A 26,536-nucleotide genomic window follows, 5' to 3' on the forward strand; every position below is an offset into this window, starting at 1 on the left:
GACCCGAACCGGGGCTCCCGGAGGGTTCAATCGGCACCGGGATCGGACCCGAACCGGGGCTCCTAAAGGGTTAAACCGGCACCGGGACCGGACCCGAACCGGGGCTCCCGAAGGGTTCAATCGGAACCGGGGCTCCCGAAGGGTTCAATCGGAACCGGGACCGGACCCGAACCGGGGCTCTCAAAGGGTTCAATCGGAACCGGGACCGGACCCGAACCGAGGCTCCCGAAGGGCTCAATCGGCCCCGGGGCTGTGGAAGGGTTAAGGCGGCTCCGGGGCCGTGCCGGGCCCCCCCGCGCCGGGCCGGGCCGGGCCGGGCCGCTCCCCCCGGGGGCGGTGCGGGGCTGACATCACGGCCCCGCCGCGCCGAGCACCGGCCGAGCTGCGGGCAGCGCTCGGCAGCGGGCACACCCCACCCTCCTCCTCCTCCTCCTCCTCCTCCTCCTCCTCCTCCTCCTCCTCGCTTCTCCTCCTCCTCCTCCGGCTCCTTCCCCGTCTCCTCCGGCGTTCCTCGCTCCGCCGGCCGCGCCAGCCGCATGCCCGTGCCGAGGTAAGGAGCTGCCCTCCGCCGCCGCGGTGCCCGCAAGGTGCCGGGCCCGGCCGCCGCAGCCTCCCCCGCCCGGCCCGGCCTCCCGCCGAGCCTCCGCCGCTCCCCGCGCTTCGATCGCGGCCGAGCCCCTCCCGCGGCCGCGGCCGCTCCGGCCCCGCAGCTCTGCTGCAGTTTTAACCCTTGGAGGGGGCGGCGGTGCGGGGCGAGCACCCCCGGCGGGCGGGACAGCCCCGGAGCCGCTCCGAGCGCGGCTGGAGCCCCAAACCGGGCATCGCCCCCGGAGCGAGCATCCCGCGGACCGAGCGTCCGCCCCCGAAACGCGCATCCAGCGGACCGAGCATCCGCCCTAAACCGCGCATCCCCCCTAAACCGGGCATCCGCCCTAAACCGCGCATCCCCCGGACCGCGCGTCCCCCCTAAACCGGGCATCCCCCCTAAACCGCGCATCCCCCCCAAAACGCGCATCCCCCCTAAACCACGCATCCTCCGGACCGCGCATCCCCCCCAAAACGCGCATCCCCCGGACCGCGCATCCCCCCCAAAACGCGCATCCGCCCCCAAACCGCGCATCCACCGGGCCGAGCATCCCCCGGACCGCGCATCCGCCCCCAAACCGCGCATCCGCCCCCAAACCGCGCATCCCCCAAACCGCGCATCCCCCCCAAACCGCGCATCCCCCCCAAACCGCGCATCCCCAAACCGCGCATCCCCCCCGGCCCGCGGTCCAGCCCTCCCGGGGGTCGCGCATCCCCCGGGACCCCTCCCTAGGCCGCTGCTTCCCGGACCTCTACAGGTGGCTGGAAGGGCGTGGAAAACCTCGGGAATGGCTCCGGGAGCTCGCGGGGAGGGGCCGGGAGGCCCCAGATCCATCCCGGAGCAGCTCCCGGATTCCTGCGGGGAAGGTTTTGCTTCCTGGGGGTTGGTCCCGTCTCTTCCCGTCCCTGATCCCTGGGAGCTGATCCCGCTCTCCCATCCCTGATCCCGCTCTCCCATCCCGTGGCCGAGGTTGTGCCCCTGGAGCGGTCCCGAGCCCCTGGATCCTGCTGGATTTGGGATCAGGGAGCAAAGGGGCCAGTTCCAGAGGAGCCCTGGGATTTGGGATCAGGGAGGTCCAAGCCTGAGCCAATTCCAGACTGGGGGATCCCTGGGATTTGGGATCAGGGAGCTCCAAGCCTGTCCCAGCCCGAGGGTGTGGCCCAGCCATGACTTTGGGAGGTCACCAGACATTCCAGGGAATCAGCCTTGGGAAAGGTCATGGAGCGGGAAGGGTCTGGAATGACCTCAGTGGGCTCTGGGAATGGGATTGATGATCCCATAAAAGCCCTGGGCTGTGCCACAGACTGGGAAAGGCTGGAATATATTGGGAATGACACTGGGTTGGTGCACTGGGAATGGGAGGCAGCGGGACTGGAGCTGATCCCTCTCCAAATCCTGGACTGGGATTTGGGAATGTCCAAATAACCCCAGTGAGAACAGGGAGAATCCCTCTTTCCCATTTTTTTTCTTCCTTAGGAAAAAACCTGTGGGATGTCACCAGCGCTGCCTTTGGGGGTGGGAATTCCCAGGTGCCATTCCCAATCTGTGCCAGAATCCCTGGAAAAGTGTGTTCCCAGCAATTCTGGAGAGGGATTGATGAGCAGGCCGGAATTTGGGATATAAATCCGCAATGGGGATCAAAGAACCCCAAATTCCTGGATATCCAGGGGTGCAGTTGGAAGCCAGGCTGGGAATTTGGAGCGTTAATTCCCAGGGTTTTTTTTTTGGAGTGGGAACAGATTTATCCCAGGAAAAGGCCCCAGGAAAAGAACCTGCAGCAGGATGGGGAATTTTCTGTTGATTTTCAGGGAATGGATGAGAAAACAGAAAAGTTTTCCATCTTCTGTCCCAAAATTCCCTCTGTTTGATCCAGGCTTTCCCTATGGATTTTATCTCCTGCAACGTGGATGGATGAAATCCTAAGAAATTCCAGGAGCAGCTTCCTGACCTGGCCCAGCATCAATTCCAGGGTTTTTCCAGGCAAAACTGGGACAGAGATCCGGGGAATGTCAGTCCCTGGGCATTCCCTGGATGTGGAGAGGGAAAAGGGAAGTGGGACAAGGAGCTGTGAGAGGCTTTTCCGGGATGGACTTGGCTTTCCGGAGTCAGCGTGGATCCGGGAAAAGCTCCGGTGATCCAGAGCTGCAGGGAACGGTGGGATTTGGGGATGGGAATTGTTCCCACAGAAAGGCAGGAAAAGGGGGAGCCCCAGGGAATTCCTGGATCCGCATCCTGCCCCAGCTGCCGGCCTTATCCGGGACAGGAATTTGGGATTCTCCTGCAACAACTCCTCCCACGCCGGGGCCGCTTCCCAGCGGAGCTGGAAACCTCGGATAAGCTTTTCCAAAGTTTGTAAATATTCCCGAGCCATTCGTCCTGGGAGGAAAATCCAGCTGAAAATCGGGAGCAGGGCCCTACAGGCAGGCGGAGGCACCAAGAGCTTTTCCTGGGATTTGGAGGGCTGGGGAAAGGCTTGGAGGGGGCTGGAATATTTCCTGGATCCATCCCTGTCCCGACCACCCCCTCCCTTCCCACGGGAAGGAGCAGCCGGAGCTGCAGCTCCTGGGGAATTTGGGACCAGGGAATTAAAAATAGGATGGAGCTGGATCCATGGGAATGCTGGGAGAGCCCACGCCTCGCTCTGGGAGCTGCCCAAATCCCCTGGAATCGTGCCGTGGATACCATGGAATGGCCACTCCAGCTTTTTTTCCCCAGCTTCCAGAAGATCTGGAGGAATCCAGGATAATTCTTCCGTGCTGTGGAGTCTGGTTTGGTCTCCGTGCCTTGGAAAGGGAAAAGGATCCCAAATTTTGGGAATTCTTATCCCTCAGCCTGGATAACTCTCCCAGGAAGCTGAGGGAAGGAACGTGAGTCAGGATGGGAACGGAAATGGCTGGAAAGAGATTCCTTTGCCATGAAAATGGGAATCCTTGGGAATGTCCAGGTGGGAATATCCAGGTGGGAATTCTGCGGTCAGGGAGGGGCCGGAGAATTTAACCTTGGATCAGGAGTTCCCAACTCCCACCCATTCCAGAGGCTGCTCCCAAATCCCAAATGAACAAATTACTGGGATCTGGGGGCGTGGTCATTTCGGGAAGAGGAATTTGAGATGGTTGGAATTTTTCCCGAGAAACGCTGTTGAAAGGAGGATGGTCTGGGATGATCCCATGGCAAAATCATGGAGCCGGGATCCGAAGGAGTGGGAACATCCAAAGGAATGGGAACATCCAAAGGAAATGGAGCCAAACCCAGATCCCAGAGAGGAAATTCCAACTATTCCCTGTCGGGATCAAATAAAAGCTGCCCTACGGAAGTTCTCCATGGCTGGGAGGTTGGAACGCCGGGATATTCCCGGTGGGAATTCTCGGTGTCCTCTGCCACCTTGGAAGGGCAGATGTCGTGGCTGGAGCAAATGCTGATCCATGGAAAAGCTGATACCGGATCAATCCGCGGGGAGCGCGATGGAATGGCTGGGCTGTGCTAGCAGGGAATTGGGATTGGGAGAACACGGATTGCTTTCCCGGGAATACGGGATGAAGGCTTCTCCGGGGGCTTGCTAAAAATGGATTTGATGGAACAGCCTGTCCTTGAGAATTCCAAATATTCCAAAGGGGCTCCAGGAGAGCTGGAGAGGGATTTGGGATAAGGGATGGAGGGACAGGACACAGGGAATGGATCCCACTGCCAGAGGGCAGGGATGGGTGGGATACTGGGAAGGAATTCCTGGCTGGGAGGGGCTGGGATGGAATTCCCAGAGAAGCTGTGGCTGCCCCTGGATCCCTGAAAGTGTCCAAGGCCTGGGCTTGGAGCATCCTGGGATAGTGACAGAGAATCCATGGAATGTGGGAAGTGGGACGTTTCCTCATTATTCCTTAAAATATGGGATTATTCCTATATTTTAAGGAATAATTTTATTCCTAAAATTATTCCTTAAAGATATGCCTCATTATTCCTTAAAATCCTTTCCTTTCCTTCTCCTTTCCTTTCCTTTCCTTTCCTTTCCTTCCTTTCCTTTCCTTTCCTTTCCTTTCCTTTCCTTTCCTTTCCTTTCCTTTCCTTTCCTTTCCTTTCCTTTCCTTTCCTTCCTTTCCTTTCCTTTTTCCTTCCTTTCTTCCTTTCCTTTCCTTTTTCCTTTCCTTTCCTTTCCTTTCCTTTCCTTTCCTTTCCTTTCCTTTCCTTTCCTTCCCTTCCCTTCCCTTTCCCTTCCCTTCCCTTCCCTTCCCTTCCCTTCCCTATCCCTTCCCTTCCCTTCCTTCCTTCCCTTCCCTTCCCTTCCCTCTCCCTTCCCTTCCTTCCCTTTCCTTCCCTTCCCTTCCCTTTTCCCTTTTCCCTTTTCCCTTTTCCCTTTTCCCTTTTCCCTTTTCCCTTTTCCCTTTTCCCTTTTCCCTCATTCCCAAATTCTCCATAAAACCTGGGAAAAGCCCAGCTGGGGTCACCAATCTTTGGGACCGCTGGGGGTTGGGAACAGGGATAAGGAGCCGTTGGAATCCGGAAAAGGAAAATCCCTGTTCCAAGACAAATTCCCCTCATCCAAGGCAACTCCAGCCCTTGGCTTTTTAATGAGTTTTAATTGGGATTCCGTGCAATTAATTGGGATTCCGTGCAATTAATTGGGATTCAAAGGAATTAATTGGGGTCGTTAACGGGGCCTGGCGGGATCGCCGGGATCCGTAACTCACACCCAGCCGAGCAGGCTCATTCCCAAACCCCCTTCCCTCTCTTTTCCATGGAATTTTATCAAACCATGAATAGTTCCATTCATCCGGATTCCTATCTCCCGAGTCATTCCCTAAATCTGGCAGCTGGGGGGGAAAAAACATCTCCGGATGGAGGGAGGCAGCTGCTCCGGTGCCCCCCAAATCCACGGATTCCGGCGCACCCGGCGCCGTGCCAAGGCCGCTCCCAGAAATCCCGCGCTCCTTTGTTCGTGGCAAAGCCGCTGGCAAAGGCTCCAGCCACGGATCTCCGGCTGGAATGGGGCTGGGAAAAGCTCCGGGAGCGGAAAGGCCGTGCCAGGGAAAGGCTGGAGCGGTCAAGGCGTTGTTGGAGAGCGGAAAAATTGGGATTAAATCAGGATAAACTGGGAATAAATGAACTGGGACCTGAGCGCAGATTGGGGTCTGGCTGTGGGAGATCCGGTTTGATGGAAATGTGGGAATGCTGGGAATGGTGGCAGCCACATCCCCGTATCCAAGCTTTTCCAACCTCATCTAAAATCCAAGGAAATTCAGGATCAGGCTGGGAGCTGTGTCCGCCCTTCCCATGGATCCAGAACTCTCATGGATGAGACTGGCTCGGTCCCGCTCATTCCAATGGGAAAAGTGACTTTTCCCCTTCTCTGACTTCCCTAAAACCCCTTCAAGTTAGGAAAAATCGTGGAATATTTTTTTTCCCCGCAAGGAAACAGAATTCCACGGAGCTCAGCCCCATCCTGATGGAATCCCGACTGGGAATTTTCCCCCTCTGGAAGTGGTGGTTCCTCCAAGCAACTCCCTGCTGTGCAAATCCCAACAAATTACGCAAAATAATGATGGGAAAATTATGGAAAAAATGATGGAAATATCCTCCTGCGCCAAAAGCTTGGGAAGAGCCACGCTCCAGCAAAATTCCCTCTTGTGCATCCCGGGAAGCTGCTGGGATGTTTGGGATAGGGCGGTGCCAGGAGCAGGGATCGTTTGGATTTGGGAATGGGAATGAGCTGAAAGGCTGAGCCACATTCCAGGAACATCCAAGGAAAGCTTGGATAGGGCTTGGAGCTATCTGGGATAGGGGAAATGTCCCTGCCCATGGAATGGGATGGGGTTTAAGGTCCATTCCAGAATTCCAGGATTCCATGATTTCCCGGGATGCTGCTTGGCAAAGCCTGACCCACTGGCAATGCCGGATCCGGATCCCTGTGGATCCCAACCCTTGGAATGCCACCGGGGGCTGGAATTAATTCCCAAAGTCCTCCGGATCGTTATCCCTGTTCCCCAATTTTGGCGACGCCGCGGTTCGGGATCGATCCCATTTGGAACTTGGGATCCAAAGGGTTTCCCTCTTTTCCAGGCTCCCGGAGCAGCCCTGATTCCCTGAGCTCCGCGTCCATCCCGGGCGATCCGGAGGCGCGCCGACCAGCCCGGAGCCGAGCAGGGCAGGTGAGGATCCCGAGGGATGGGAACATTCCCGGGATTCGGTGCCAATCTCCCATCCCATCTCATCCCAAATTTCTCCACTGGAAGCTGGGAATGCAGTTCCATGGTTTTTTATCCATAGGATTGCAGCAGCTTCCACGGATTTCCTCCCAGAACTTGGGATAACTCCGTTATCCCAAAAAATCTCTGCGGATCAAATCCGTGGGATGTTCAGGTCTTTGTGGAATGAGGAAGAAGGAAATTAATTAAGGAAATCATCCAAAATGGATGGAAAAAATTGGCAGGATCAGAATTCCACGCAGGCTCATCCAGAGGGATCTCAGCTCCCGGTGGGATCATCCCAACCTCTGGAAAAGGGAATCTTGGGTGAAGAGCAGGGAACCCCGATTCCCAAAAAAAACCCAAGGAAAACCTGGGGAAAAGCGGGGATTTGAGGCACACCCTGGGGCAGGGGAGGGACATCGCGGCCGCTGCTCCCGGAATAACGAGGAAAACAAGGAGAACAAGGAAAAAAAGGAAAACGAGGCTCCCTTGCCTTTCTCCGGAGGGTTCCGCTCACGCCGGGAGCCGGAGCACAAGGAAAAGCTTGTCCAGGATTCCCGAGGCTCGGGAAGGGCGGTCGGTGCCATCCCGTGACCTTCAGCCTCCTCCGGCGCTTCCCGGGAAACGGGAATGTGCAGCCTGGAATATTGACTGGATCCTGCTCGTTTCCCTTCCTCTTTTATTGGTGGATTTGGTTGTTGTCGTTCCTTGATTTCTGCTGGAGAAGTCTGGGAGAAACTTCCCCAAAAAAATCTTTTCGGGATTTTGGGTTTGGAGCCACCCCAGGGTGCTCATTCCCGGGAATATTTGGAATTCTTTACATGGGAAGGGAGAGCTGTCCCAGCTGCTTCCCGGAGCGCTGTTCCCTGCTTTGGAAAAATCCCAGGAAAAAGAAATTTTCCAGGATAAACAAATCTCCCTGTCCCGTGCAAACTGGGGCTTGGAAAGGGATTTTTTCCAGGCTATCCCAATGTTTCTGCTCCCGGTGGATTTTTTTCCCCACAATTTTTTGATCCTCTCCCACCCAGCACCTCCCTAAGGAATTTTTCCCCATGGGATGCCTTTTCCCTGACAATTCCATCCCTTTGAGTCCCACTTTAAAGTGGCCTTTCCCCCTTTTTCCCATTAAAAAGCTGACTTTGGGAAAGGTTGGATTGATGGGATCTTCCCACCGGAGGCTTTTTTTCGGGATAGATCCAAACTGCTGGATCCCAGACGGAAAATCCCGTTGGATCCAAGGATTTGTGATGGGATGTGAAATCATTCTCATGGATGAATCCCTGGCGCACTCTCATTCCAACGGGAAAAGCGTCTTTTCCCTGTCTCTGACTTCCCAAAAAGTCGGGAAAAAGCCTGGAATATTTTTTTTCCCCTCAAGGAAACGGAATTCCAAGGATCTGGAGGAGGGAAAATTCCTGGGGGTGGTGCCCCAGGGCAGCTCCGGGGGCTGGGAATGTTTTGTTCTCCATCCGGAGCTTCCCGAGGTGGGAAGGACTCAGAAAACAGAGTGGGAGCACAACTGGGCTTGCTTCCGGAATTTTTGCCGGAGTAGGAATTTTGGGATTGTTCTCGGCACGTGGGGCCTGGGAAAGTTTGGTTTTCCTCCTCCAGAAGTTTTCCCAGAGGGAAAATGATCCAAACTCGGCTCCCTGAGGGTGCCAGGGATGCTTTTTGCACCTTTCCAAGAATTCCATGAGATCCGTGGAAACTTGGGAAGCAGCTCCAGGATCCAGGAGGGATGAGGATTCCTGGGAATAGCTCAGCTCCGTCCGGCCTCTCTTGGAGCTTTTTCCCAGCGCTTGGGAAGAGCAGAGGCCATTCCCAGGATTTCTAGGAAGTCGAAATCCTTGAAAAGTCGAAGTCCAGGGAAATCCCAGGCTGGAAAAACCTCAGCTGGGAGATTCCCAGCCGGAATTGTCCCACCTCCCACTTTCCATGGATTCTGTCGCGATCCCAGGCTGCTCTGAGCCCCAATCCAGCCTCACCTTGAACATTCCAAGGATCCAGGGGCAGCCATGGCTTCTCTGGGAATTCCATCCTGACCACTCCCCACTTTCCTAGGGAAGCATTCCTTCCCAAATCCCATAATCCCACTTTTTGAGCTACAAATCCATGATTTTTATGGAATCCCTTCGTCCTCTAGAAGGACTTTGGCAGCCATGTGGAATTCTCCAAAAGCGGGAGGAGGAAACGGGATTGGAACCACCAAAAATTCCCTGCTGGAGGTCGGATCCCGGCCCTCCGGAGCAGCAGGAAGGGTTGGGGTGTTTTCCCTGGAATTCCTGGGAAATGAATGGAATTTTTTCCTTTCCCTCTCTGCACAGAGCTCCATGAGGGACCTGCACAAGTCTGAGGTGCTGGGGAGCAAGCGCGGCCTGGTGAGTGTCCTGAGCCGGGAATTCCCACCCGGCTGCGACAAAATCCATGGAAAACTCATCCCGAGCCAGCCCAGAGCCCCCCAGGGGCCGGCTCCGCTCCAGAGATCCCTCGGAACAAAGGGAATTCACGGCATTCCCACCCCACATCCCGCATTTCTTTGGGGTTTCCCTCTTGGGTTGGAGCGTCGATCCCGTGGCAAAGTTGGATCGGGAATTCCAGACCCATGGCTGGGCTGGATTGGGAATTCCAGCCTGCTCCTTCTCCTGAGTTTTCCCCTCCCAGTGGGAAAAATTCCTGGATTGGGATGGGGACGTGGCTTTGGAGGGGCTCTCCCAGCGCGTTTTGAGGTTTTCCAGCCTGGATTTCAATCCCAAAAAATTCTAGGATATCAACCCCAAAATATCCCCGGGCTCCAGCTGGGCAGGATCTGGGATCGCCCCCAAATCCATTCCCAAACTGACCAAATCCTTTGGGATTTAATCCCTGAGGCTCCCAAATCCCTTGGTCCTGATGCTCCCAGGTGCAGATTCCATGTGGAATCCACTGGAAATTTGGGATCACAGCTCTATCCCGGGAATCCCCCCAGGAACGTGGCACGGCAGTGAGTCCAGAGGGGATTTCTCCCTAAAAATCCCAAATTTTAACTTTTTTTCCCCCTGTTTTCTGCACAAGGGAATTACGGGATGTCCGTGGGCTGGGATTGGGCAGCTCCAGCTCCTTCCCGGCAATTCCAGATCCTTGATTTTCCTCTGGAAAAGCGGCTCCTGTTTGTGCCCAGCCTTAATGAGCCATTGATGCTGGAAATGTCAAACTCCAGCATTCCTGACCTTTCCCATGGAAAAAAAATCTTCCAGGGATGCCCCGGATCCGGAGGGAGGGAGGGAAAACAACCCCACGCCCGGGGCTGGGATCGGCTTGGATTTGGGATTTCTACAAAATCCCCAAATTCCTACAAAACTCAGCCTTGATTTTATCCAGAAAATCCCAGGCAGGGAATTTTTGTCACAACCTCTGTGCCAGGAGGGAGGCAGGAAAACCGGGAATAATGGGATTTGGGAAGGGCTCCGTCTCCCGAATCCCCTTCCTGAAAATCTCGGCATTTTTCACGTTGGATTTCCTTTTCCCGATGATTTTTCCAAACAAATCCCTCTTCTTTCCCCTGCTACTCAACCAAATTCATTGGAAGAACGAGGGAAGATCCCTTTATTCCCATTAAAAATCCTCAGGACTTGGGAAGTGCCACGGTGACAACACAAAAGCTGCTGGATGGGCACAATTCCAAGGAAAAAAAGGAAGGGAAGGGAGGAATTTTCCCTCCCAAAAAATTCCAGGTGGAGGCAGGAACGAATTTCTCCGTGAGCTCGAACGCTCGGGGCGGATTACCGGGAGCTATTTTTAGGATATCCAGGTTTTTTCGGGATTAGGGCCGGGGCTGTGCCTGTTGTTGTGGCCAGAGCTCCTTTCCCGATTTTTCCCTCGCTCCCGCTGTTTCCAAGACTCCCGAGGGATGAAAGGATCCTTTGAAAAGCCAAACACACGGAGACAAGAGCTGCTCCCGCTGCTGCTCCGGGAAAGGCCGGAGCTGCCAGGAACGCGGGAAAATGTCCAAGCACGGCTGGGGGGTTGTTCCTGGGTTCTTTTCCCAGTTTTCCAGGCATTGCTATTCCCAGGGAATGAGGGCAGAGCTGCTGGGGGGTTCTTTTCCCAGTTTTCCAGGCATTGCTATTCCCAGGGAATGAGGGCAGAGCTGCTGGGGGGTTCTTTTCCCAGTTTTCCAGGCATTGCTATTCCCAGGGAATGAGGGCAGAGCTGCTGGGGGGTTCTTTTCCCAGTTTTCCAGGCGTTGCTATTCCCAGGGAATGAGGGCAGAGCTGCTGGGGGGTTCTTTTCCCAGTTTTCCAGGCGTTGCTATTCCCAGGGAATGAGGGCAGAGCTGATGGAATTTCAGTCCCAGGATCTTTTTTTCCCCCTGTTTTCCAGGCACTGCTATTCCCAGGGAATGAGGGCAGAGCTGGGGATTTACTCCTGAGTCCTTTTCCAGCAGGATTCATCCGGAGCTTCCAGGATCAGCTCATGGATCCTTGGGATCCCTGCTGGATCCTGGGCTGCTCCATGCAGGAAAACCTGCGGAAAACATGGAATATCCCCAGCACTCCCTCCGTCCCCCTCCCGCCCCAATTCCCGCTCTCCCGCCATCCATTTCCAAGCCATCACCTTCCGAGCCGGAATTCCTTTGTCGTGTGCGCCCAGGCGTGTCCCAGATGAGCATTCCCGCTCCAAAGGGGAGCAGCTGGAATTCTGCGGCTTTCCCAGCCTTTGGGAGCCCTTCCAGCACCGGGGCGGTGCCGTAGGTTTTTTGGGAATGTTCCTGTTGGAATGGGCCCATCCCAATGCTTCCATGTCTCACCAGGTAAAAACAGGAAAGCAACCAGGAATGGTTTTTTTGGGAATGATTTTTTTTTTGGGAATGCTGAGCCTGCTTTTAATGCCTTTTGGGAGCTATTCCAGCACTGGGAGAATGCTTTCCAATTTTTGGGAATGTTCGTGTTGGAATGGGCCCATCCTGATGCTTCCGTGTCCATGGTAAAAACAGGAGAGCAACCAGGAGTGGTTTTTTTGGGAATGCTTGTTTTGGGAATGCTGAGCTTTCTTTTTGAGCCTGTTAGGAGCTATTCCTTGCTCCAGGGGATGCTTTCGATTTTTCGGGAATGCTCGTGCTGGAATGGGCCCATCCCAACGCTTCCATGTCCACGGTAAAAACGCAAGAACAACCAGGAACGTGGGGTTTGTTTTTTTTTTTTCCGGGAATGCCGATCCCTGCGTTTCCCCGCAGATGTCATGGCGGCCGCAGTACCGCAGCTCCAAGTTCCGGAATGTTTACGGGAAGGCGGCGAGCCGGGAGCACTGCTTCGACGGAATTCCCATCACCAAGAACGTCCACGACAACCATTTCTGCGCCGTCAACGCGCGCTTCCTCGCCATCGTCACCGAGAGCGCCGGCGGCGGCTCCTTCCTCGTCATCCCGCTGGAGCAGGTGAGATTCCCCACGGGAATTCCCAAAAAAGTGTCCAGATCTCCTTTTCCTGGGGTTTCCTCATCATCCTGCTGGAGCAGGTGAGATTCCAGATGGGAATTCCCAAAAAAACATCCAAATCTCCTTTTCCTGGGGTTTCCTCATCATCCTGCTGGAGCAAGTGAGATTCCCAATGGGAATTCCCAAAAAAAGTGTCCAGATCTCCTTTTCCTGGGGTTTCCTCATCATCCTGCTGGAGCAGGTGAGATTCCCGATGGGAATTCCCATATGGAGCCATCTCAAAGTGTCCGAATCTTTTCCCGGATGGGATTCCCAAAGTGTCCCAATTCCTACTGCTTTTCCTTGGGTTTCCTCTTCATCCTGCTGGAGCAGGTGAGATTCCTGATGGGAATTCCCAAAAAAACATCCAAATCTTTTCCTGGGGTTTCCTCATCATTCCCCTGGAGCAGGTGAGATTCCCCACGGGAATTCCCAAAAAAGTCTCCAGATCTCCTTTTCCTGGGGTTTCCTCATCATCCTGCTGGAGCAGGTGAGATTCCCAACAGGAATTCCCAAAAAAGTCTCCAGATCTCCTTTTCCTGGGGTTTCCTCATCATCCTGCTGGAGCAGGTGAGATTCCCAACAGGAATTCCCAAAAAAGTGTCCAGATCTCCTTTTCCTGGGGTTTCCTCATCATCCTGCTGGAGCAGGTGAGATTCCAGATGGGAATTCCCAAAAAAACATCCAAATCTCCTTTTCCTGGGGTTTCCTCGTCATTCTGCTGGAGCAGGTGAGATTCCCGATGGGATTCCCAAGGTGTCCAAATTCCTGCTGCTTTTTCTGGGGTTTCCTCGTGGCTCCTGGGAATGGGATTCCCAGTTGGAGCCATCCCAAAATATCCAAACCCCTGCTGCTTTTCCTGGGGTTTCATGTGGAGCTGGTACATTGGGAATTTTTAAGGAGGAATTCAAACATCCCGTCAAAGCATTTTTGGAACCTCTCCAGGAGATTTTCCGGCATTTTGGACACTGGGAATGTCTCCAGCCTGTCCCATCCCAGTGCCAGGTGCCACTCGGATCCTGGGATTCCAAGGAATCAGCTCCTTGCAATCTCATCCCACTGCTCCTTCCCTTTCTTTGGGTTTTCCAGGGAATGGCTGGAGGCACGCCAGGGATTTAAGGTTGGATTTTTGGGAAAGACTCCTCATCCAGAGGGTGGTTGGGCACTGGAACAGCTCCGTTCCGTGGGAAAAGCAGGATTTATCCCTCTCATCTGTAATCCAGCTGGGATCTTCCTCCTCCTCTTCCTCCCTTTCCCTTCTCCATCCAAGATTCCCCCTGCTTTTCCCAGGAATTCCCCTGGGATCTGCCCGTCTGAAGTTGAAATTCCCATCAATCCAACGGCTGCTCCGGCCGATCCCGTGGGATCCGCGGCTCCCGGGAAAAGCGGCGGCGGCGACCTTGAGCCTGGAATTTACCTTGGATAGGGAAAGGGGAGTGTTTTGACGGGAAGAGAATCCATTAAAATGAGATCAAAGGAATTTTTCCAGGGAGGGAGGCCCTGGCACAATTCCCAGGAAAGCTGTTGCTTCCCTGTCCCGGGAATGTTCAAGGCCAGGTTGAAGCAACCTGGGATGTTGGAGTGGGATAAAATCCCTTCCCACCCGACCCATTCCTGAATCCGGGGATTCTTGGATTGCTCCCAGAATTCGGGTACTCCCCTGGGATATTCCTGCATTCTGAGCGGGAATCCACATCCCATCCCCAGAAACCTGCAGCTCTGGGATGCTCCCAGCCTCATTCCCAGGAGGAATTTTGCCATGGAAGAGCTGCATTGCCAAATTCCCAGATCCCAAATTCCAGCTGGGAAGGGAAGCTGGGAGAAGGGGGAGCTCTGCCTGGTTTTTTCTCCCATCCCATCATTCCTTTGCCCCTTTCCCTGTGCAACATTCCCGCCTCTCCTGAATTCCTCGTTCATTCCGGAGGCAGCTCCAGATGGAAGGAATTCTAATCAGGATTTAATTGCAGAGCACAGCTTGAGCCTCATTAATATTCCCAGAAAAAAAAACATGGGAGCTTTGTCTGAGCACCCGGAGCGCTCCAGCTCCGGCCTCATCCCAGCTCCTTCCTCATGGATCCCAGCTGGAATCACCATCCACACGCCCTCGATCCCAAATCCAGAGGAACAACCCCGCATTCCCAGCAAATCCCACTTTTTCCCTGGCAAAATCCCGGTGGGATAAAAGCAGGGATCCCTAAAAAAGGGATCCTCCGAAATCCTGGGATATCCAGCTGGTCAATCCCGCCTGGAGTGGCCCTGGATGCTGGAGGAGTTAATAAATTCCCAATTTTTTTTTTTTTTTTTTCCGGAGCCTGATTAGCTCATTAAGGAGAAACTCATTTTCCTTGGAAATCAGCAGCTCCCTAATTAATTGTGATCCATAATTAGAAGCTAATGAAGGTAACCCAGATACCGCGGAGCTGCTCCGTGGATTTGCTGCTGTATTTTTGGATCTTTTCCCTGGATTTTGCCCTCAGCAAAGCTCCTGGAATCTGGGCCGGGCCATCTGCTCATCCCAAATCCACATCCCGGCGTTTTCATGGAGTGATCCAAGGGATGTGTGGGTTGGGAAGAGGGAGTTTTGCTCCTCCTTCCTCCCAAATTCCGGAGCCTCGGGATTGGGAATGAGCCTGTCCCCAGCACCAGGATAAAAATATCCCAAGGGAGTGGGTGAAGGATCAGGAAGAGCAGGATTGGCTCCATAGGAATGGGAGAATCCCGGAATCCTGGAAAGGACCTTGAAGCTCATTCCATTCTGTGGACAGCACAGGGCTGGATTTGGGATGGGAAAAAGGCTGGATTTGGGATGGGACAAGGACAATTCCTACTATCCCAGGATGCTCCAAGCCCTCTCCAACCTGGCCTTAAGGATTTGGTCGTGGAGGCCCCTTGGAAAATATTCCTTTCTTTTGAGTCAGGGAACAAAATCCTCGGATGCTGCAATTCCATCGGGAAGCAGCTCGGTGCCATCACATCCCATCCTTCTGGAGCTCATCCCGTTCTCCTGGAGCCAGGCTGGGAATGTTCCCCGGGAGAAGGATCCAGAAAATCCTCAGAGCCCCTTGCAGGGCCTAAAGGAGATCTGGGAAAGCTGGAGAGGGATCTGGGATAAGGATTTTGTTGGGATCACCACGGATCCCTTCGCAGGGAATCACTTCCATGGAAACAGAGGGATTTTTGTTCCCGCTGGGAGCGAGGAGTTGTTTTCCAGAGGCAGCTGATGTTCCTTCCCGATGGGAGCGGCAGCGGGAAGGGGCAGCCTCTGTTTATCCGGAGGAAGCTGAAATCCAAACTCCTGCTCCCGTCACTGCCGGGATTGTGGGAATGGCTGGATTTGGGATGGGGGAAAGGCTGGGTTTGGGATAGGATAGGGCTGGATTTGGGATAGGATAGGGCTGGATTTGGGATGGGAAAAAGGCTGGATTTGGGATAGGATGGGGCTAGATTTGGGATGGGGAAAAGGCTGGATTTGGGATGGGATAGGGCTGGATTTGGGATGGGGAAAAGGCTGGATTTGGGACAGGATAGGGCTGGATTTGGGATAGGATAGGGCTGGATTTGGGATGGGAAAAAGGCTGGATTTGGGATAGGATAGGGCTGGATTTGGGATAGGACAGGGCATGGAATTCCCAAACCTTCCCAAGTTCCCTTCCATGTTTTCTTGGGATTTTCCATCCAGGAATGGGATCCGGAGGTGCTGCATCCATCCCTGAGGTTTTCCATGTGGGATTGAAGGATGGAGTGGAATGAAGGGATTTTTCCACATTTGTGGCGCTTTCCAGGGAATGGGAGGGTTCGGAAGTGCTCCTGGGTTGCATTTTCCAAGGGAAAAGCAGGTTTGGGAAATTTCTGATATTGAAATAATTTATCCAAGATTTCCTGCTGGATGGATTTCCGGGAAAAGTGGAATTCAGCCGTGGCCAGGGCGGAGCTGTGCTGCTCCAAGGCTGGGAATTGAGGATCTTTCCCATCCCTTGGATTTGGTGCTGATGGATCCGACGGAAAATTCATCCTGGATTTCCATCAGGGAGGGAAATTCCATCCCTCCTATCCCAGGGATGGCTCTGAGTCCACTGGAATTCCCGGGATTCTCTACACAGATCCTCGGGAGATTCCACAATCCCATTCCCTGATTCTGGCATCCAGAGGGTTTCCATCCCTCTGCCTGTTGCTATTCCAGCCATTCCCAGGGAAAGAATTCCCTCTCCACCCCCCAGTCCCCAAAATTCACCATTTTTCCAAATAATTTTCCCTCTTCCCAACATAACCCAAAGGATTTTCCCTTTTCCAAGTGCTTCAGCAAAGGGAGGGGCGGGAGCTGCCGGAAGATTTCCTCCTTCCAGCCTTTTCCGTGGAAAACCTCGGAGCTGCCGGAGCCGGGAGAGCTCCAGGCTGTCCCTGCGGGGCCGGAATCTGGGTCAGCGAGCTTCCCTCAGCCGGGGATCAGGGATCCAGGGATTAGGATTCACCTTGGATTAACTCTGGCTGTCAGCAACGTCCCGCTGAAAAACGGGATAAAGGCAGCCAGAATCCTGGATTTTTTAGGGATTTTTCCCTTTTATTGCCTTTATTTTTCCTTTGCCTTTTCCAGGTGCCCTGGGAATGGCACATTCCTTGTCCTTTTCCCACTGTGCACAATCAATTTGAATCAAAATTCCGGATTTCTTGGGAAGAAACGATCCCAAATAACCAAACTCGGTGTTCTTAAAATTTTGGGAAAATCCATAAAATCTTCTGGAAAAAGGAATTCACTCGGCTGACTCCTCAAAATAAAAGTGGTGGAATTTGAATTTGTGCTGTTAAAAATTCCATCCACCTGGAATTCTGCGGTTTCTGCAGGAATTTCTGCTGAGGTCAGGGTGTGAATAAAGTCCTGGCAATGCAAATCAGAAATTCGGGAAAAGCGGGATAAGCCGAGCCTTTGGATAAGCGATGGGGGCTGGAATATTTCATATCACAAAGATAAAACCAGGAATTACATCCCAGGAATTCACTGGGAGGCAGAACTAAGGAATTGCTGACATTCCCATGTTTCCTTTTCCTTCTCTGTCTCATCTTTGGGAATTTTCCTTCCCAAATTCCTCCCTGCAGCTCGAGGGAGGAAATGAATCCCAAGAAACCTTGGGAGCGACAGCTCTGGAGCCTGGAGCCGTTCTTGGCCCTGATCCGACTGCCCGGAGCTGCTGAGGGCAGAATTCCCAGCACATTCCTTTGTTCCCAATAAACGGAGCCGGGAGCTCGGCACGGGAAAAGTCAGGAAGGAAAATCCATGAAATATTCAGCGGCTGTGCCGAGCTGACCCAGTTATTCCGCACGCTCCGAGCGCCGCTCCGGCACGGAGCCAGCACGGAGCAGGGAAGGACACCGGGGTGGCATCCGGACACGGAGCTTCCTTGGGAATGGAAAAGGTTCCCATCCCGGTGGGAATCTCCCCAGGAGGCTCCGTAAAAGCTTTGGAAATTCCGCATGGAAAGATTCCCATCCTGTGGGGTCACGGATTGAGGATTAGCAGGAGTTGTGTGATCCCAGAATCTGGGGTTTGTTCCATGGAGGAGAACCTCGGGAAAAGGTGATTCCAAAGTTTGGGAAGGAAATCCAAAATTTGGACGGGAAATTCCAAATGCTTCAACTCCAGGCTGGGTTGGATGAGCTTGGAGCAACCTGGGATAGGGAAAGGATCCTGGGCCATGGCAGGGATTGGGAATGGATCTCCTGGAAGATCTTCCCACCCAAACTGTTCTGGGATTCTGGGATTCACGTGGGATCCAATGGCTTTGGAGCTTCTGGAATCTCTTCCAGTCCTTTCGCCCAAGGATTTGGGTCACGAAAGGAGAGGTTTGGATATTGGGAAAATTCCCTCATGGAAAGGGTTTTCCAGCCCTGTCCCCATTCCCAGAGGGATTGAATATCCCTGTGGATGCAGCCCTTGGGGACATGGATCAGTGCTGGGAATGGTCGGACTCCACGACCTTGGAGCGCTTTTCCAACCCCAATATTCCATGATTCCGTGATTTCCCACTGTGCTCCCAGCTGTCCTTTCCCTGCTCCATGGAGTCTGGAGAAACCCCTTCCCATCCATGGATCAGCTGGGAATACTGGGAATACTGGATAAACCAAATCCCTGGTTTGGCCCATCCCAAACCGAGCTGGAATCTCCCTTCTCCAACAATTTCCCATCCCTGGAAACACCCATTTCTCCCAAAATTTGATGTTTTTCCCGGCGTTTTCCTTGCTTTTCCACTCCAGACCGGCCGGATCGAGCCGAACTATCCCAAAGTTTGTGGTCACCAGGGAAACGTGCTGGACATCAAGTGGAACCCCTTCATTGAGAACATCATCGCCTCCTGCTCCGAGGACACCTCGGTGAGCCGGAATTCCGGGATGCAATTCCCAGATCCATCCATCCTCCCCATCCCATTGATTGCCTGTTTCAATATTTCCATGGCATTTGTTTTGGGAATGCTGAGGGACAGGAGATCAAAGCCAATCCCAAATTGTGCCCAGCCTGGCTCCTGGGCCAGAATTCCCTCCCGTTCTTTTTTTTCCGGACATAAATCCAGAGGATCCAGAGGGTAACTCCCATGAGGAGCAGCTGAGGGAGCTGGGTAATGCTCAGCCTGGAGAAAAATGTGATCCAGAGGGAATTCCAGGCTCTCCACAAGTCCCTGACAGGAGGGGGCAGCTGGGGGAGGTCCCAGGGAAGGTTCGGGTTGGAAATCTCCATGGAGACAATGGAAAAGAGGAGCTAAATCCTGGGAAAATTCCTGGTGGTTTTTAGAGCAGCTAACCTGGAAAACCTGGGAGTTTTTATCCCAAAGGATCCCGAAATGTGGAGTTTGTAGGGTTAGGTTTGGGGGGTTTCAGGACAAGGAAGGGCTGGGAATCTGGGAATTCAGGATGAGGATTCCAACGCCCTGCCTGGATAACGCCATCTACCCTGGCTGGATTTTTCCCAAGGGATCCCAAGGATTCCTTATTTATCCTTGAGAGACAATCAGTAGCAGGGCTGATCCTGAATTCCCAAAAGCTTTTTTTTTTTTTTTTTGGGAAGGAGCTTTCAAGGCCGGGAGTTGGGATGCTCCAAACCCCATTCCAGGTGTGGATCTACCCTGGCTGGGCTTTCCCCCAAGGGATCCCAAGGATTCGTTGTTTATCCTTGAGGGACAATCCGCTGCAGGGCTCATCCTGGAGTTCCTAGACAAGACAGGAATTCAAGGGCGGGAGTTGGGACGCTCCAAACCCCATTCCAGGTGCGGATCTGGGAGATTCCGGAGGGTGGATTGAAGCGGAACATGACGGAGGCGGTGCTGGAGCTGTACGGACACAGCCGCCGGGTCGGGCTCGTGGAGTGGCACCCGACCACCAACAACATCCTCTTCAGCGCCAGCTACGACTACAAGGTCAGGCTTCCTGGGAGTGCCATTCCAAAGGGCTTTCCCGGATTTTGGCGCCTCTGGGAGTCACCCGTGGGTGGCCAGAGTGGGATCGTGGAACGCTGGAACGGTTTGGGTTGGAAGGAACTTAAAGATCATCTCATTCCGCGCTTTCCATAGGCCAGGGAGAGCTTCCATAGGCCAGGGAGACATTCCATGGACCAGGGAGACATTCCGGAGATCAGGAACAGTTGCCATGACCAGAGAGACGTTCCATGGACCAGGAACAGCTTCCACAGATCAGGAACAGCTTCCATGACCAGGGAGACATTCCATAGTCCAGGAACAGCTTCCACAGATCAGGGAGAGCTTCCATAGGCCAGGGAGACATTCCAGAGGCCAGGGAGATGTTCCAGAGATCAAGAACAGCTTCCACAGATCAGGAACAACTTCCATAGACCAGGGAGACATTCCATGGATCGGGAGACATTCCATACATGAGAGAGACATTCCACAGACCAGGAACAACTTCCATAGATCAGGGAGACATTCTATGGATCGGGAGACATTCTATAGATCAGAGAGACATTCCATAGACCAGGAACAGCTTCCACAGACCAGGAACAACTTCCATAGATCAGGAACAGCTTCCATAGACCAGGAACAACTTCCATAGGCCAGGAACACCTTCCAAAAAAACAGGAACACCTCCTGTAGACCAGGAACAGCTTCCACTGGCCAGGGAGACATTCCATGGATCAGGAGACATTCCATAGATCAGGGAGAGCTTCCATAGATCAGGAGCAGCTTCCATAGACCAGGAACAGCTTCCACCGGCCAGGGAGCCATTCCATGGACCAGGAACAGCTTCCATAAACCAGGAACAACTTCCATAGATCAGGGAGACATTCCATGGACCAGGAACAGCTTCCACAGACCAGGAACAACTTCCATAGATCAGGGAGACATTCCATGGACCAGGAACAGCTTCCACAGACCAGGAACAACTTCCATGGATCAGGGAGAGCTTCCATAGACCAGGAACAGCTTCCACAAAAACAGGAACAGCTTCCATAGACCAGGAAGCCATTCCATGGACCAGGAGCAGCTTCCACAGCCCAGGAGGACCTCCCACCATGCCGGGTTGCTCCAAAGGCTCTTCCCGCAGGTGCTGATCTGGAACCTGGACATCGGCGAGCCGGTGAAGATGATCGACTGCCACGGGGACGTGATCCTCTGCATGTCCTTCAACACCGACGGCAGCCTCCTGGCCACCACCTGCAAGGACAAGAAGCTGCGCGTGGTGGAGCCGCGCTCCGGGAGGGTCCTGCAGGTGGGATGGGGCGCTTGGAATGAGGTTTTATTGGGAAGAACCCTATGGAATGTCGGGGAACATCCACCAAGTGCTGCCGGTGCTGGTGGAATCCGGTTGCCAGCCTGGTGGTGGAGGTGGTGGGAAGGGCTTGGCCTCATCCCAAGCAGAGGAGTTTGATTCCGTTGTTAATTGAGGATTTGTGGAAAATGTTGGGAATAAAGGGGAAGGTGCAGGGGATGGTCCAGAGTTGGAGGCTTTGATTCCGTCATTAATTAAGGATTTGTGGAAAACGGTGGGAATAAAGGGGAAGGTGCAGGAGGTTTGGAAGAGGACAGTGGATTCTTCCTGATCCTCGGGAAAATGGGAATTTCGGCTTGCCCAGGGGCAGGTGCCAAAGGACAGAGCTGGAATTTCCCAGGGATGAGGCGAGGGGAGCAAGGAAAGGGCTTTCCTGGGATGAGAGCTGGATCCAAGGGGAATTCCAGAGATCATTCCTGACTTGCAGGAGGCCAGCTGCAAGAACCACCGTGTCAACCGCGTGGTTTTCCTGGGAAGCACCAAACGGCTCCTGACCACGGGAGTGTCCCGCTGGAACACCCGGCAGATCGCCCTCTGGGATCAGGTGGGTGCTGGGATCCCCCTGCTGGAATTCCTGCTCCAACCCTGCCAGGATCCTGCTCCGTCCCTGCTGGAATTCCTGCTCCAACCCTGCCAGGATCATGCTCCGTCCCTGCTGGAATTCCTGCTCCAACCCTGCCAGGATCCTGCTCCGTCCCTGCTGGAATTCCTGTTCCAACCCCAGCGGAATCCCTCTCCATCCCTGCCCACATCCCTGCTGGAATTCCTTCTCCATGCCCACCGGGATCCCGCTCAGCACCACCATTGGGATGCGGCTAACACCGGGATTTTCCTGTTTTCCAGGAGGATTTATCCATGCCCCTGATCGAGGAGGAGATCGATGGGCTCTCGGGGCTCCTCTTCCCGTTCTACGACGCCGACACCCACATGCTGTACCTGGCTGGGAAGGTAGGGATGCACGGAGCATCCGGATGTGGCATTCCCAGAAAATCCCCCAGCATTGCCCAAGGGATTGGGTGGGGCTGAAATTTGGATCCTGGGATGGTTTGTGTGGAAAGGGAGCTTCAAACTCATCCAGGTCCATGCCATGGGACACATTCCATCATCCCAGGCTGCTCCAAGTCCCGTCCAACCCAGGATATTCCAGGGATCCAGAGGCAGACACAGCTTCTCTGAGAATTCCATCCCAGCCGCTCCCCACTCTTCCGGGGAACAATTCCTTCCCAATATCCCATCCATTCCTGCCTTCTAGATGCTCCTAATCCTGTTTTTTTCCACCTTCTCATTTCCAAATCCATTCCCATCCCTCTTCCCTGCTGCTCCAGGGCGACGGCAACATCCGATACTACGAGATCAGCTCGGAAAAGCCCTACCTGAGTTATCTCATGGAATTCCGCTCGCCGGCTCCGCAGAAAGGACTGGGTAAGGCTCCACTTCCCGGAGCAGGGTGGATGGGGAAGGTGCTGGATTGAATGGCACAAGGAAATGGGGTTGGGTTGGGTTTGGATTGGGTTTGGATTGGATTGGTTTGGAATGGGTTTGGATTTGGTTTAGATTGGAATGGGTTTGGATTGGGTTTGGGATTTTCCATGCTGGAATTGCATGGATGGGTGATCCCGGTGCCTCTCCTGTTTGGGATTTTCCATGGTGGGAATTGTGTGGATGGGTGATCCCAGAGCCTCTCTTGTTTGGGATTTTCCATGGTGGGAATTGTGTGGATGGGTGATCCCAGAGCCTCTCTTGTTTGGGATTTTCCATGGTGGGAATTCGTGGATGGGTGATCCCAGTGCCTCTCCTGTTTGGGATTTTCCATGGTGGGAATTGTGTGGATGGCTGATCCCAGTGCTCTCCGGTTTGGGCTTTTCCAAGCTGGAATTTCACGGATGGCTGATCCCGGTGCTCTCCGCAGGGGTGATGCCGAAGCACGGCCTGGACGTCTCCGCCTGTGAAATTTTCCGTTTCTACAAACTCATCACCCTCAAGGGGCTCATCGAGCCCATCTCCATGATTGTCCCGAGGCGGGTGAGTCCTGGAATGTGGGAATGAGCGGGATCCGGAATGTCCGGGCGGCTCCGGAGCCGTGGACATGCCCCACTTTGGCCAATCCCATGCATGGCTTTGTTCCCACCATCCCTGGACCGCTCCATCCTTACTCATCCCATGGAATTTCAAACACAATTTAATGGGAATGTCTTTAGGGAATGTTTCTCCAAGGGGTTGGTCTCACTTGAGTTTTGGGAGTTTTTGGGAAAATATCTCTTGGATCGGGGTTTTCTGGGAAGCAAATCCAGCTGCTGGCCAGGGCTGGGTGGAGGATGTGATCCCAGGTTCTCTGCTCCAGCCAGCACTTCCCAGATTTCCTCCCTGTGCCTGGAGTTTCCTAAATGTTCAGGTCTTTACTCCCTCTGTGGAGCAGGGAATTATTCCTCAATTCCCAGGGAGCAGATTCCCAGTTCCCATTGCTCTTCTCTTCCCATTTTCTCCCAGTCGGAGACGTACCAGGAGGACATTTATCCCATGACTCCGGGGATGGAGCCAGCCCTGACCCCGGACGAGTGGCTCAGTGGGATCAACAGAGGTAAACCCACCAGGGGGTATCCCAAAAATATCCGGGACGTGGGAAAGGGACACCACACCCCGCTGATCCGCCGGCTCTCCCGCAGATCCCATCCTGGTGTCGCTGAAGGAGGGATACAAGAGGAATTCCAAGATCGTCTTCAAGGCGCCGGTGAGGGAGAAGAAAAGCGTGGTGGTCAATGGGATCGACCTCCTGGAGAACGTCCCGCCCCGCACGGAGAACGAGGTGGGGCAGCCCTGGAGTGGGAATGGGAATGGGAATGGGAATGGGATCTGGGGGATGAACCTGGAAAGGCACCGTGCTGCCCGTCTCCATCCCAATGGAGGCGGGAGCATGGGATCCCTCCAGGGATGGGATCCCAGGATCCATTCCATGACCCTTTCCTATGGTGAGAACCTGGCACTCTTCCCAGGGTGGGATCCCTGGATCCATCCCATGACCTTTCCCAGGGTGGGATCCCAGGATCCATCCCATGACCCTTTTACATGGTGGGAAACCTGGATCCATCCCATGACCCTTTCTCAGGGTGGGATCCTGGGATCCATTCCCTGACTCTCTCCCAGGGTGGGATCCTGGGATCCATTCCCTGACTCTCTCCCAGGGTGGGATCCTGGGATCCATTCCAAGACCCTTTCCCATGGTGGGATCCCGGGATCCATCCCCTGACCCTTTCCCATGGTGGGAAATCTGGATCCATCCCCTGACCCTTTCCCATGGTGGGATCCTGGGATCCATTCCATGACCCTTTCCCAGGGTGGGATCCCGGGATCCATCCCCTGACCCTTTCCCAGGGTGGGATCCCGGGATCCATCCCCTGACCCTTTCCCAGGGTGGACACCTTCCACTGTTCCAGGCTGCTCCAACCTGGCCTTGGACACTTCCAGGGATCCAGGGGCAGCCACAGCTTCTCTGGAAATTCCATCCCAGCCCCTGTCCACCCTCCCAGCCGGGAATTCCTTCCCAAAATCCCATCAAAATCTCCCGTCCTTCAGTTCAAATCCATCCCTTGTCCCCAAAACCAGCCGAGGTACAGCCCATTCCCAGCATGGATTTGGCAAAATCCTGGGATGAGCTGATGTGATCCCACCAGCCCCATCCCTTCATCTCCACCCTTGTTTTCCAGCTGCTCCGGATGTTCTTCCGGCAGCAGGACGAGATCCGGCGGCTGAAGGACGAGCTCTCGCAGAAGGACATTCGGATCCGGCAGCTGCAGCTGGAATTAAAGAACTTCCGGAACAGCCCCAAGAACAATTGACTCCAGGGACGTTTTCTAAAGGAATTCCTTTGTTTCTACTCCTGAATTCCTTGGTTCCACTCACCCAGAACACAATTCCAGAGTCCGCGGCTGCCGAGAGCCTGGAATCACGTCCTGCGTGTCTTGTCCGGCACTAATCCCACTCTAACCTGATTCCTGGGAAAGCCTGGAGGCTCCCAGTAAGTCGGAGCCGTGTCCTGTCCGTCGGGATGAGCCAGCCCGGGGCGGATTCCCGGGAAAGCACGAAGCTTCCTTGCTATTAATTTTTTTTCCTATGCAAAAATGTGACAGCGGGAGCAGAACTGGAAAAGGGGCGGGAAGTGGGAAGGGCTTGATCGTCAAAGGGGTTTTCCATGTGGGAATCTGGGATCCTTCCCATGCTGGGAAACTGGGATCATTCCCATGGGAGCAGGACAGGATCCTTCCCGTTCTGGGAATCCAGGATCCTTCCCATGCTGGGACACTGGAATCATTCCCATGGGAGCAGGACAGGATCCTTCCCGTTCTGGGAATCCAGGATCCTTCCCATGCTGGGACACTGGGATCATTCCCATGGGAGCAGGACAGGATTCTTCCACACCTTCCTGTTCTGGGAATCTGGGATCCTTCCCATGCTGGGACACTGGAATCATTCCCAAGGGAGCAGGACAGGATCCTTGCTGTGGTGGGAAACTGGGATCCTTCCCATGATCCTTTCCTATGCTGGGAGCCCACGACTCTTCCCACAGTGGGATCCCGGGATCCTTGCTGTGGTGGGAAACTGGGATCATTCCCATGGTGGGGATTCTGGGATCTATCCCATGGGAGCAGGATAGGATCCTTCCCATGATAGTAACTGGGGATCCATCCCGTGGTGGGAACCTGGGATTCTTCCTGTAGCTGGAGCCTGGGATCTGTCCCAGGATCCTTTCCCATGGTGGGAATCTGGGATCATTCCATGGTGGGGAACTGGGATCATTCCCGTGGTGGAGTCTGGGATCTTTCTCATGGTGGGAATTTGGGATCCTTCTCATGGTGGGATCCTGGGATATTCCTGGGGGTGCTGCCCCAGGGATGGATCCCAAGGATGGATCCCGAGGGATTCACCCGGAGCTTGCCAGGCTCGGCACGCTGGACAATCCCAGGATTGACAGGATTTGCCCAGAGCACAGGGAACGACACCAAACCCCGTTGGTTTTTCCTGGAGATCCCAATTCCCACTCAATCCGAGCTGCTGAAGTTGTTCCCGGTGTCCCGTCCGTGTCCTGCATTCCCCGCTGCGTTCCATGTGCTGTCATTCCCGATTATTTATGCTCCCACGGGATAGTGATGGAATAAAATCTTTTCAGGATACCAGAACCGCGTTCCTGCCTTTCCTTCTCCACCAGGGGCTGGGGGGGATCCCAAGGAAAAGTTCTTGGATGCGCTCCTCTGGAGCAGGGATGGGGGAGAGGCCGAAGATGGATCCTCATTCCAGCATTCCCAGCTCATCCCAGCATTTCCAGGATCCAACTCATTCCAGAGGGAGGAAAACACGGAGCGCTGGCTCTTCCCTGGGATCCAGGAGCTCCTTGTTCCCAGCTTGGCAAAGCCAGGAGAGGATTTTCCAGGAGAAAAGCTCCAGTTTTCCTGGGATAATCCCCCAGAACCCCCCATTCCCGAGGGAAACCATTCCAGGAGCTTCATCCAAAGAATTTTAGGGAGCCAAAGGTGCTAAAAACACCAGGAATTCCCACTTTTCCAG

The 26,536-nt window shown here is 54.2% G+C and overlaps 1 protein-coding gene across 4 annotated transcripts; it reads left to right on the forward strand.

Annotated features, from left to right (window-relative positions):
* The first annotated feature begins 454 nt into the window (after positions 1-454).
* CORO2B (coronin 2B) lies at positions 455-26,151 on the forward strand. 4 transcript variants are annotated; one of them, XM_053988645.1, is made up of 14 exons: positions 455-550; positions 6,635-6,723; positions 9,087-9,140; positions 11,975-12,175; positions 18,461-18,577; positions 19,465-19,614; positions 20,756-20,920; positions 21,408-21,524; positions 21,824-21,928; positions 22,306-22,402; positions 22,890-23,002; positions 23,468-23,558; positions 23,644-23,783; positions 24,682-26,151. In XM_053988645.1, the coding sequence occupies exons 3-14, from the start codon at positions 9,093-9,095 to the stop codon at positions 24,811-24,813; spliced, it is 1,476 nt and encodes a 491-aa protein (XP_053844620.1). In that variant the 5' UTR covers positions 455-550; positions 6,635-6,723; positions 9,087-9,092; the 3' UTR covers positions 24,814-26,151. The 4 variants fall into 4 exon arrangements, with proteins under 4 accessions (XP_053844620.1, XP_053844622.1, XP_053844621.1 ...); XM_053988647.1 differs by lacking the exon at positions 9,087-9,140; XM_053988646.1 differs by lacking the exon at positions 6,635-6,723.
* Positions 26,152-26,536: the final 385 nt, after the last annotated feature.

Source organism: Vidua macroura, chromosome 12, assembly GCF_024509145.1.
Source record: "Vidua macroura isolate BioBank_ID:100142 chromosome 12, ASM2450914v1, whole genome shotgun sequence".
In the NCBI taxonomy this organism is placed as follows: Eukaryota; Metazoa; Chordata; class Aves; order Passeriformes; family Viduidae; genus Vidua; species Vidua macroura.

Coding starts and splice junctions, on each gene's coding strand:
- CORO2B (XM_053988645.1), top strand. CDS start 9,093: ATGAGGGACCTGCACAAGTCTGAGGTGCTGGGGAGCAAGCGCGGCCTG. Junction 9,141..11,974: donor TGGGGAGCAAGCGCGGCCTG/GTGAGTGTCCTG, acceptor GTTTCCCCGCAG/ATGTCATGGCGGCCGCAGTA. Junction 23,559..23,643: donor GCTCAGTGGGATCAACAGAG/GTAAACCCACCA, acceptor GCTCTCCCGCAG/ATCCCATCCTGGTGTCGCTG.